Source organism: Amblyomma maculatum, chromosome 3 (genome assembly GCF_055883805.1).
Source record: "Amblyomma maculatum isolate TAMU_Amacu chromosome 3, ASM5588380v1, whole genome shotgun sequence".
Classification (NCBI taxonomy): domain Eukaryota; kingdom Metazoa; phylum Arthropoda; class Arachnida; order Ixodida; family Ixodidae; genus Amblyomma; species Amblyomma maculatum.
The window spans coordinates 117225108-117237208 of NC_139346.1; the positions used below are offsets into that span (position 1 = coordinate 117225108).

The 12101-nt window shown below is 46.3% G+C and overlaps 1 protein-coding gene across 1 annotated transcript; it reads right to left on the reverse strand.

The window, feature by feature from the left end:
* Positions 1-5194: 5194 nt before the first annotated feature.
* LOC146195785 (uncharacterized) lies at positions 5195-10780 on the reverse strand. Its single transcript, XM_084596862.1, has 3 exons — positions 10394-10780; positions 8795-8807; positions 5195-6120 (listed from the first exon to the last, which is right to left on the reverse strand). The coding sequence occupies exons 1-3, from the start codon at positions 10778-10780 to the stop codon at positions 5195-5197; spliced, it is 1326 nt and encodes a 441-aa protein (XP_084452988.1).
* Between the last annotated feature and the right edge of the window lie 1321 nt (positions 10781-12101).

The window sequence follows — 12101 nt, forward strand, 5'->3', positions numbered from 1 at the left end:
CACTGGTGTGGACGCGGTGCACCCCTCGGCGGACACTGCAGATTGGCCAACGTGAATTATTCGAACAGAGTCAGCGGCTCTGGCACTATGTCCTTTTGTGCAGTGACGCCTCCGCAGGAGGTTTAGTAGTGGATAAGCGAAGGTAGTACGCAGAGCGGGTCTGAACCAGAGGCTGGTCAGGTGTTCTCTGGTTGGGTGCAAACCTTGCTCTTGTGAAACCAAACAGCTTAAAAAACAAACACAATTGCACCCCGAGTACCGGGTTTTCACAGAAGAAAGACTTCTTGGCACGGACCAGCAGGCAAGAGCTTTTGGACATACGTGGCAGCTGGTAAATGCACCACTGATCTTAGACGTTAAGGCGCGCTGTTCCCATTCACAATCTATTACCGAGGCCGCAGGTCCCCGAGGCCAATGTACGCGCACAATGCACCGACCTTTCATTGGGGCCCCATTTTTTTCTCGCCGTAGAAGTACGTCTTGTGGGTCCCGTGTCTCTTCTTCTTCTACTATCGCCAGAGCGACCCGAACTCTCTTCTTCTTCTTGACCGTGCCACATACCAACATTTTCTGAGGGCACAACAACCACAACATATCCACATAGGGGATTGGCCAAGGTGTAGTTGTATAGGCGTGGAAATTTCCAAAGGCAATTACAACAAAATAATAGCGCCAATCTGGAATTTTGTAAGTGTATTGATGAAAAGCGAGAAAAGAGTATTTAAAGTAAAGCAATAAACAATATTTTGGGGGAGAAGAAGATGCAGAGGAAATTCAGAAGATTTAGCAATTCAACCTACCAAAAAAAAAAATTTCTTTGCTACCCAATTCTTGGCCGATCCCCCTCTGTGGGTATGTGCCATAAGTTATTTGGACAACAACAACAACAACAACAATTGCAATGAAGGAGAATCACGTAGATAAAACCCAATGCAAACCCTTTGGCGCTCACATTGGTAGTGTCAATGGTGGGGCTAACCTGGAGAGTGGGACCTCCAGGTAAGTCATTCTCTGAAGGGCGGACTTCTGGGAGGAGAGGAGTAAACGTTCCATAGATTCAACTTCCACGCATGAGTCAGATAGGCGGTCTCCATCCACATCTGCATGGATATCAATTCAAACTGGGAATCCTGCGCCACATCAGCGTCATCTAAGCCTCGCAAATCCTGGTTTTACATTACCGGACGTTCCAATTATATGCTAAGATTTGATAATCGGTGGTATTTAGTAATGGATCATGTAGCCTGGCTGATATCTGCTAGAGTCGCTAAAACCTCGAAGTCGCCAACAGACTGAAGTTAGGGACGGGATATGCCACTGACGCTTCAAGATTCGATTTTGCTAAGAAATAAGCCCTCTCGTTTGAATCAATAACAGCATGGCTGCGGAACCAGACGAAATGAACCTCTTTCAAAATGTATGGAATAAAAAATAGAAGGAAATAGGTCAGATAATATTGAAGTGGATGAGATTTATTAAATGCAGATTAAAGCTTGATGAATGAAAGCTTGTCATACGCGGGTCAGTTATTGTTGTTTACCAGACAATACATAACACATACCCACACAGGAGGATTGGCGAAGAATTGGGCAGCAGAGAGTTTTTAATGTATGCTTACATGTCTCAAAAGAAAATGATTGAAGGGGTAGAGAAAAAAAATGAAAAGGTGAAAGAAATGAAAAAAAAAATTAAAAGTCATAACACAGTGGAGATTTATATAACAAGTAATGTTAGAAAAATTTTGCAAAGTAAACGCTTTGATTCATCTAAAAATTTTGCATGGCGGTAAAAACAATCCTGTGACTGTGGCCAAAGATGTTGGTGCCAAATGATAATAATATCGGGCTACTTTAACTGAAGCCAAGCTGTTGCAATGGCTTTTTCATCAACTGTCTTCTCAGCGTAGTAAACCGAAGGCAAAACAATAAAATAAATGATCCAGCGATTCCTGTCCACCGTAAAATGTGCAGGCTGGAGATAGCGCCAACCAGACGTGTGAAGATAGAAGTTTAGAGGTGGGATACGGCAGCGCAGCTTTGTTAGACAAATCTCAAGTTGCCATGAATGGCAAAATTACACAATTATTAATTTACACAATCAATAACTTACAGAATTAATGTACACAATTATTCAGAGAACAGATCAGTCTGCGTGCGTCTCTCTTCTCCCTCGAACTCGTCAGTAAGCCGCTATGCTGCGTAACAATATTTTTGTAGTGTCGAGCGAGACTAAAATCAGCGAGGATGATAACGTGTGATACGCGACATGGATTTCTGTGCACAGCTGATCCAAGAGCCGAAAATTCAGCAAAGAGAGTAAGAATGGGATCCGGGATGCAGACAGAATATCTTCAAGCCAAATGCTCTGAAAGAATGGCAACTGCCGCTTTTTCAGAGCTTATCGAAGCATCTGTTGAAAGAACAGCCTGATTAGGGTATTCTTCTATGTGTTCAGAAAGAAGACCATTTAACGAGTTTCCGGGCATGTGCTTCGCTTGAGAGAAGATGTGATCGTAATGAAATTCCACTGTTGTCTGCGAGTCATCAGCCCTCTGCAATGAACTGAGCTCCAACCCAATCGGTGTTATAAAGTTCTGCGCTAGCGTAACCTATGACATTTAATACCGTGGCTAGTGATTAGCAAAGAATAAGACTCTCCTCAAAAATCCCTCTTCTTTTTCCTAGCTTTGTAATTTAACTGTGCGCAGGCTCTGTCGATATCCTGGAAATTGCAGACACCTGCCTCATGGCCAGCGATCTCTTCGCCACTAACTGGGCATTGATTGCCCTCCTAATCTGCACTTGAAGGGAATGCATCCGGTATCCAGAATTCCATCAGTGTGCCAGTGTTGTACCCATAACGTCCTGAAAGCTCACTACGCTGACAACTTAGGATGATAATCACAGATCGGCCTCACTGATTGGACCATCATCATCAGCAGCCTAACTATACTCACTGCAGGGCAAAAGTTTCCCCCATATTTCACCAATTAACCCAGTTCTGCGCTAGCTGCATCCACTTGACCCCTGCGAACTTCTTAACCTCATCCGCCCACCTAACTTTCGGCCGCCCCCTGTTACGCTTTCCTTCCCTTGGAATCCAGTTTGTTACCCTCAGCGACCATCGGCTATCCTCTCTTCGCACTACATGTCCTGCCCATGCCCATTTCTTCTTCTTGATTTCCACTAGAATGTCAGAAACTTGAGTTATTTCTCTGGCCCACTCTGCACGCTTACTATCTCTTAATGTTACTCCTACCAATTTCTGTTCCATAGCCCTCTACGTTGTCCTCAACTTAAGTAGAACCCTCTTGGTTAGCCTCCACGTGCCAGCCCCATAGATGAGTACAGGTAAGATGCAACTGTTGTATACTTTCCTCTGGAGTGATACCGGTAAGCTGCTAGTCATAAACTGCGAGTGCTTGCCAAATGCGCTCTATCCCAGTCTTATTCTTCTTGTTATTTCCTTTTCATGGTCTGGATCTGCGGTTACTACCTGTACTAAGTAAACATATTCGCCTACTACTTCCAGTGCTTCGCTACCTAAGGTAAACTGCTGTTCCTTCCCGAGGCTGTTGAACATTACCTTAGTCTTCGGCATATTGATTTTCAAGCCTACTTTTCTACTTTTTCTATCTAGGTCACCAATCGTTCTTTGCAGTTCATCTTCTGAATTACTTAGCAAGGCAATGTCATCAACAAATCGCAGATTACTGAGGTATTCTCCATCTAGCCTTATCCCTAACTGCTCCCATTCCAAGTTTCTGAATACTTCGTCTAAGCAAGCTGGGAATCATACTGGGGAGATCGTGTCTCCTTGCCTAACACCTTTCTTTATGGGAATTTTGCTATTTTCTTTATGCAGAACTATGGTTGCTGTGCAGCCACTATATATATATATATATATATATATATATATATATATATATATATATATATATATATATATATATATATATATATATATATATATATATATATATATATATATATATATCCCAGCACTTTCACGTACGGCTCGTCTACCCCCTGATTTCGCAATGCCTGTATCACCGCCGATGTTTCTACTAAGTCAAATGCTTTTTCCTAATCATTTAATTATATGTATAAGGGCTGGTCATATTCCGAGCATTTTTCTATCACCTGGGTGATGGTATAGTTATGATCGATAGTAGAGTACCGTTTCCGATAACCTGCTTGATCCTTTGCTTGATTGTAGTCTAAGGTTGTCCCGATTCTATTAGCGAATATCTTAGTAAATACCTTATAGGTAACAGCAGTAAGCCGATTGGTCTGTTATTTTTAAGATCCTTAGCGTCCCCTTTCTTATGAATGAGCATAATGTTTGCGTTGTTCTATGATTCCGGTACCATCGATGACACCAGGCACTGCGTATACAGGGTGGCCAGATTTTCTAGCGCGATATCCTCCACCCCCCCCCCCCCCCCACCCCACGTCCTTCAACGAATCTATTGTTATCTGATCCTCTCTAGCTACTTTCCGCCTTTTCATAGTTTCTATTGTTTTCTTAACTTCGTCCTTCGTCACTGGTGGAACGTCTGACTGTTGTTACCTGCTGCAAATCTCATTACGGTCCTCACTACTTTGGCTACCGTAGAGATCAGTATAGCACTCTTCAGCTGTTTTGATTATCTTATCCATATTCGTGATGACGTTGCCCGCCTTGTCCCTTAGCGGTGAGGGGGAGGGCAGAAGAGTTCAGGATTTCGCAAAAGAATAGATATTCAGCTCTAACCGAAGATGGCGACATTACCCTAGAAGCAATAAACAATACTTTTAGAGATATCATTACTGAGTGCGCTGTAGAAGTAGGCGGTAGGATAGTTAGAGGGAATATACGGTAAGCTGTCTAAGGAGACAAAAAATTTGATTAGGAAACGCCACAGTATGAAAGCTTCCAATCCAGCAGACCAGGTAGAATTGGCAGAGATATCAAAGCTAATCAAAAACCGCAAAGTGGCCGATATAAGGAAATATAACATGGAGAAAATTGAGCATGTTGTAAAGAACGGGGGAAGCCTTAAAGCGGTGAAAAAGAAATTCGAGCAGTGCTCTTTCAAGAAGCTGAATAAAGCATACTATGTACACGCGTCATTTTTGCACGGTTATTTTATTACCTTCCTTGTTGATGAAAAAAAAAAGATCGGTGAAAATATTGGTACGTGGACCAGAACTCACTTCTGGTACCTATCAAGGTATAGCCGCCACGCCACGGAACGACTCATAGTGGGACCGTAAACAAACATATGGTCATCGTATGCGAGTTCTTGCTGAATTGGTATGTCCGAATGCTCCGCATAGCTGTGGACGCTGATTTGCCGTGGGCTCGCCACTTGCGCCCTCGCTGGTGGCAGCAGACTGAAGCCTCCGTGCGCGTCCATCTGTACTACGTCGCCCACCTTCACGATTGCACGGGACGTCAGCCCAGGAGGATCAGCGCGGGTAGTACGCAGCAACTTCGCCTGGCTGACCATGTCCCGCCTGGCGGCGTCGGTTGAAGAAAGGGGCCCCACGAATGTATATTTCAGTACCGTCATGGCTCCGACTGTTTTGTTGCGTGATAATAACTTTACGAGTGTAGCCTCTTGTCGGGGTACAATGAACTCCAGTGGCGACATCGCGACAGCGTATTCGGAGTGAGACCTTGTTGCCAGTTCGTAGACGCAATCCGCAGCGACTTCGTCGTCCTCTTGTTCTCTGTCCACAACGAGACGCAGAGTGATTCCGGCGCTGTTATTGCCTTTGTACCTCAGCTGCAGCTCCGTCAGAAAGTCGAGTGCTGCGCCTGGTGCCCGCAGGTAAAACACGAAGTGGGAGACGCCGACGGCGCCGTGAAATGCGATGAATTCGGCCAGGGCTCTCGGGTCAACACTTAGATCTCCTTCGACTCCTGGCGTCACGCACAAAGCCAGCGTGTCTGGTTGCTTGGCAACACGCTCGACTCGACGCGGCTTGAGCCAGTTGCTGCTCTCGACGCCCATGTACAACAGCATTACGAGGCGGGGCACGGAGTTATTGACGACAACGGGGCAGGTGACAAGCAGTGGTTCGAAGCCGCCTCGATGCCCGATGGGAGACCAGTACGCTGTCACTAACATGTCTTTCAGGTCAGACTCTCCATGGGTTCCCGCTGCAAAATTGGGCAGCAAACGTTGTACATTAAGTAGAGGCCTAAGGCGAATACTCACTGCGTCACAGGATATAGCCACTAAAGCGATCATATCGGTCCCAATACTACCCCCCCCCCTCCTCCCCACCCCTTAAAAAATATATGAAATAAAAGCGCTACTATAGTTAAAAACTTCCTCACAGCACTTAAGAAAAGTCATTCGTTAATGACGAGCAAATAGCACCTTTCATGAAAGACAGATCTTCCAAAGCCCAGTGGGGTCCATAGTACAGTGAGCAACTCGTCTTTGTGTAAGTCGGAGGAAAGTTCGCAGCTAAGGATGGTAGATGTTTTGTGCACATGCTCCCCGCTGATGCTAATGCTCTTACCTGGGCCACATAGTCACACGTAATTGCAGTAGTATTCACTTGAACGCAAAATACGAACACTCAACATCATAGGTGACGCTTAGCTCCGCATTTAAGAGTACGACGTGACAGCATCAAGTTACTAAGCTACCACGTAATAAAGCCACAGGTCGTAGGTGACCACCCGACATATAATGGCCAGCTCCAGCTAACTCAATGTGCATGCTTGGCCTAGAGTGGCGTTCCCAACTAGGCATTCCAGAGTACTTACTTCATCTACCAACCTCAAATCAGCAGCCCGAGCTGGCAGCGCCTTCGAGCTTTCTGACATAACGTGGTAGCATTTGGTCGCGCGACCCATCGAAGAATCAATGCTCGGCCATGTCATCTGCCAGCTAACGCCTGCTAGTTTCACGCCCGTAGTTTCTCGCTCAGGTCATCGACCCTGAAGCCGAATTTTCTGTGTGACGTTCCCTCTTGCGATGTCGCGTTAAAAGGAAGAATGGAATGGAACTTTCAATATGCTCTCGGTTATTGACTGTCTCATAGTAATCATTGGTGATCTTTAAGTTTGCGCGTAGTTTTCATGAGTACATTTCATGATTTTATGAGTAGATTGCTTACAGCCCTCCAATCTACCTTGTGTGAACATCAGAAACGTTTCATTGAGGTAATTTTATGTCGTCTGCGCATAGGCCATACACACATAACACATAACTTGCTACTAACGAAAAAAGGCAAACCTGTATGTGAAATTTGTGGACATGAGCTAACAGTAAATCATATTTTAATCTCATGCTCACAACTCGAGGAGCACAGGATTGATTGATTGAATGTCCTTTATTGAATGGGAAGGCTCATGGCCATGGATGGGGATAAAGGGGAGTAGACATAATTTTCATTGTTTATTTAGGTCGTCACTCGAATCACATTGCTCTAACCAGGCCACTAAGCGAGCCATACTTGGCAAATATCATCTGTGTGTTTGCATCAGTTTCTAGAAGGGAACGGTAGTTCAGGCGGTAGGGTTCGATCTCGGGGCGTCCAGTAGAAAAAGCAGGGCATTCCCAAAGTAAATGAGATATGCCGCCGCAGGTTAGAGTCGTACAGTGGGGGCACGTAATCATTTTCTCTTTATACTGACGCCAGCGGGCCATAATACGTGGCGTGTAAGCCGCATGGGCGATGAGCTTATTCAAAAAGACTTCTTGACTTCGGGTGAGGTGGGTTCTTCTCGTAAAAGGTGGGTCTGGTGTAGCCACCTGCATGCGATGCTGACTGAGGCTACGAAGACTGGTCCGAGTATAGTGCATAAGGGCAAGAGAAGGGGTGAGTTGCCCGCCCAAGGTCGAATAAGGATGAAGCAAGGGGGGTGGGGAAGTAAATGTGGACATCCCACCTGCCAAGGCAGCCGCGGCGTGTGCCGCCGCATTGCCCCCTGATTCGTCCGAGTGACCTGGGGTCCAGTGAATAGCGACAGTTCTGGTCGCGAGTTGGTGGCGTTTAAGGAGGCGCTGTATAGTCGTAGCTGTTGCATCTTGTGAACCCGGAGTAGCGATTTCCTTGTAAGCTTCAAAGGAATCAGTAAGAATACGTAGTGACCCAGTTCCGGTGCAAGGCACTCCTGACAAGGCTCCCCAAATCGCGAGGAGTTCAGCGTGAAGAGGGGTACCCTGAGGTAGATGGCAGGCATAAGCGCCTGAAAGGGAAGGGTTGTCATCGCATACCCAGGCCATAGATGCGAATTCGCTTGTAATGGATGCGTCGGTGTATATGTCAGTCGTATCGGGGATTCGCTCTTGTCGGTGATGGGCAGCTAGGAGCTCCCGGGGAATGACAAAATCGCGGTTTATAGGTCGGCGATGGACGCGTGTGACTACTGGCATCTCCCAAGGGGGAAGTGATGCATATAGGGCTGGTGTTTTGTCGTTACGCTGTTCATCCCAGGCCAGCAGGCGACGCCCCTGGACAGTGTTCTCTAGACGTATTCGATGACGCGTCTGTGACTCGGTAACGATGGTAGTGAGCGGTGGAAGAGCGGCCAAACGCTCAAGTTCGGCTATAGGAGTGTGCTTAGGTAGACCGGTAATAGTGCGTAGTGTAGCGCGATGAAGGCGTTCGACCTTAGCGAAGTCAGCCTTCGACAGTTGGAGGACCGGTGTACCATAGAGGATTTTTCCGACGGCCGCTGCTCTGGCCATCGCACGGCAGGCATGCTGCCGCGCACCGCCGTGCCGGTTGGACAGGCGACGAATAGTATGTAGCAGTGCTGGCCAAAGGCGTTGTAACTGACGAACCCATTTCTGGGGGCTGTTGCAGCTTGATATGGGCAGGCCAAGAATGCGGATTTGCCCATTTGAGGAGGTGATGGTGTTGCCTCCGATGTGAAGATGGATCTGCATACTGGGGTTGGTTTTATGTTTTCCGTCGATACTAATCAATTCTGTTTTATGTGGTGCGAGTTCGAGGCCAATTTTGGTTAGTGTATCTTCAAGACAAAGAAGGGCCGCCTGAAGTTCAGTCTCCATAGAATATTTGTCTACGTAATCCGCTGCCTCAGTCCAGACGGTAATATCATCGGCATATATAGCGAATCTTGCGCTTGTGCTGATTTCCAGATTCTCGGCGACGCGTGTCATGGCCAAGTTGAACAATATGGGTCCGAGAATGGAGCCCTGAGGTACACCCCTATCCAAGTAATAGGTTTTGGGCACCCATCCCGGAGCTTTGCCATGTAGCTGAATGGGTCTAGATGTCAAAAAATTGCGGATCCAGATTTGGGCACGATTACTAGGAAAGCGTTTGGCGAGGTCCTCCAGGATAACCTCATGGCGAACATTGTCAAAAGCTTTGTGTATATCGACAGCCAGGAGATAGTCAGGTAGCGTTTTACGATGAGCTCTATTCAGAACTCTTCGCAAAAGCCAAAGGCAGTCATGCGCATCCATGCGCATCATGCGCATTTCATCCCGCATTGCTTTTAGTCCAAGAAGCACTTGTTGATTTTTCACTTGTTTACGGATTTTTAAAGGAAGCCAATGTTTTAAACCAAATCTGAGCATCATTACTGTAGCCACTTGATCGTATAACCTTGCGGTTGGCGCATGATAGCCACAGTTGCTTATGCGCCATAAAAACTCCATATAACTAACTAACCAATCTACCTTGCAGTCTCAGCGCACAGAAGGTATTTTTATTTACATGCGCTTCGCCCACGACCAGCTTTATTCGCTGAACATACGGATGACATGAATTTTTGGCTTACTATAAGCTGCTCTCATGCGACTGTTCAGTAAGTAAAAAATACAACGGAATCATGCAGCGTCACTTTGCGTAAGACGTTCATGTAAGCCATCAATTCATTTTGCACAAGCACAACACGAGGATCACGAACTTTTAACAAAAAATTTCTGCACGCTTTCTTTTTGCTGATAGGCCAAATATTGCTGAATGTCAGGCCTTGTACAAATTAGCAGATACCCCAAAAATCGAATGCAACTATGCTTCTCCTGCATTCTGCGTGATTCAAGTAAATGCTGCAACGCATTTACCTCTGTTTATTTAGGTGTGGTGAGAAGGTATAAATCTGTGCAGAACAACAAGCTTTCAAAGTTCGAATGCGACTTGATCTGTGGCGGCTTGTTGGCAGCTTCAACAAACATATGCCAAGGTTAGTTTTTGGCATGCGCATAACAGAATCGCACTCTGGCACAAAATAGATATTGGGAAATTGAAATAAATATGAGCGCCATCGCTAGTGCCGACAACCAAATAAATTCATAAACTCATTGCCGCCTTATTCCGAGCACGAAGCATTTGTCTTAATGTTCGTGTGCAATTTTTCGTTAGACGCTGGATATCCTTGCAAGCAGTAGTAGTTTTTTCTTACCTGGAACGTCACATATTAACCGGCACTGAAAGGGAGGAAAATGGCGGCCCTTCTCCTCCGCATTTGCCACAACCACGAAACGGATGACGGCCGAACTCCCACGGACGTCCAGGTAGGCGCCTCGAACGTGCGCGTCATACGGGTCCCGATACTGGATCTCCTGTGCCAGTTGTCGGCTGAACCAGCGCCAGAGGCCCCGAAGCCAGTGCTGTGGTGGACCCTGATTCAGCTGCACCTCCATAGGCCCAATGGCTATTCCGCTGGACCAAACGGCGGCGCACGCTACGAGCGTAAGGATACCGAACAACGCCGGATGAAAGAGGAAGTAGAGTTCGCTATCCAAGGGGTCAACGTGGGAAGCATCGTAGCTGCTACCGGCGCGCAGTGGAATCATGAGCGCTTTTGCGTTTTGGAAGAGACGGGCAGAGGTAGCTAGCTGGTCGTCGTTTTCTTCTGTCCGCTGAGCCGTGGTCGTGATTAACGGTGGAGATGATAGTGCGGATGATTTTGGGATTTGTGCCGGATTGGTCGCATCAAGTCCGGTTAGTCCAAATGCCGTCGTGCTTTACAATGCTAGATATTTATAAAAATGCTTTAAGATAGCTAGCATGCTCAACAGTATAAATTCCCTCATGTTAAATTGTTGAATAGAAGTAAAGGACGATGTGGTCGCAGCAACCATCGTCTCGAATAAGTTCGACTTTTCTTCCTAATTAACATAACATATTTTTCGTCTTGATGTTTAACGCCGGATACTTTGTTGCAGGCAACATGGATATTCGGGTTTCTGATACTACCGCCAGTGCACTCCTTACATTTTATCCGAAGTTAAATTAAAGAGGAACTCATCTGATGACAATAGGACCTTGGCCTGCTGCACCAGGCACACCGAGGAAAGGGCGAAGAAAGAAAAGGGAAATTAGAGTTTAAATGGAGGGCAGTGACTACAGGGTACGATGAACTACATAGCCACTCGGACAATAGAGATGTACACGCACACACACTGGCAATTGGCATATCCCACGCAGGCAACGTCGTGTACACATCGACGCATATGACTTAACATACTTTAGTGACGGACCTTAATGCAAACATATAGCTTAGAACAGGTACCGCATACTAATGCACATGCATTGTCCTCATTGCAAAACAGGTGCAGCACTCAAGTAGTATTGCATGCCTGTTTCTAGGTCTGATCCAAGTTGAGAACGGCCTTCCTAGCGCGCCAACCAGGAGTTAGTTTAGTCCTAGTGCCTATTATGTGACGCCAAGCCGTCGGTGGTACAACTTCCCTTGCCCCCCTCCCACAACTTTAACAGAAATGTGAAATGTTAATCCTCGATCAAGCCTAATATGCAGTCGTGTCGATGGCTCACGACGAACCAGTGTTACTGCATAGTAGTTTTTACTGAATCCGCCAACTAGGTTTCAGTCTTACTTCTCGACAGTGCTTTTACCTAGAAGCCTTGTCAGCATGAGCCAGTTAGGCTCCGGCATCATTGCCTTCATTCCGCACTGTGAGGCAGTGGTTGCGTGAAAGCTGAATGAACATCACTGAAGCACAATTACACCTGAATATACGTATAGCCACCTTTAAATGTATAAACCGGGAACAGCACAACATGTTCGACCAGCAGTTCGCACATTCCTCGCTTCAGGATTGTTTTCATCATCATCATCATCATCATCATCATCATCATCATCATCAGCCTGAT

Excerpts from the sequence above, each read along its gene's own strand:
- LOC146195785 (XM_084596862.1), bottom strand. The coding sequence starts at position 10,780 with ATGATTCCACTGCGCGCCGGTAGCAGCTACGATGCTTCCCACGTTGAC.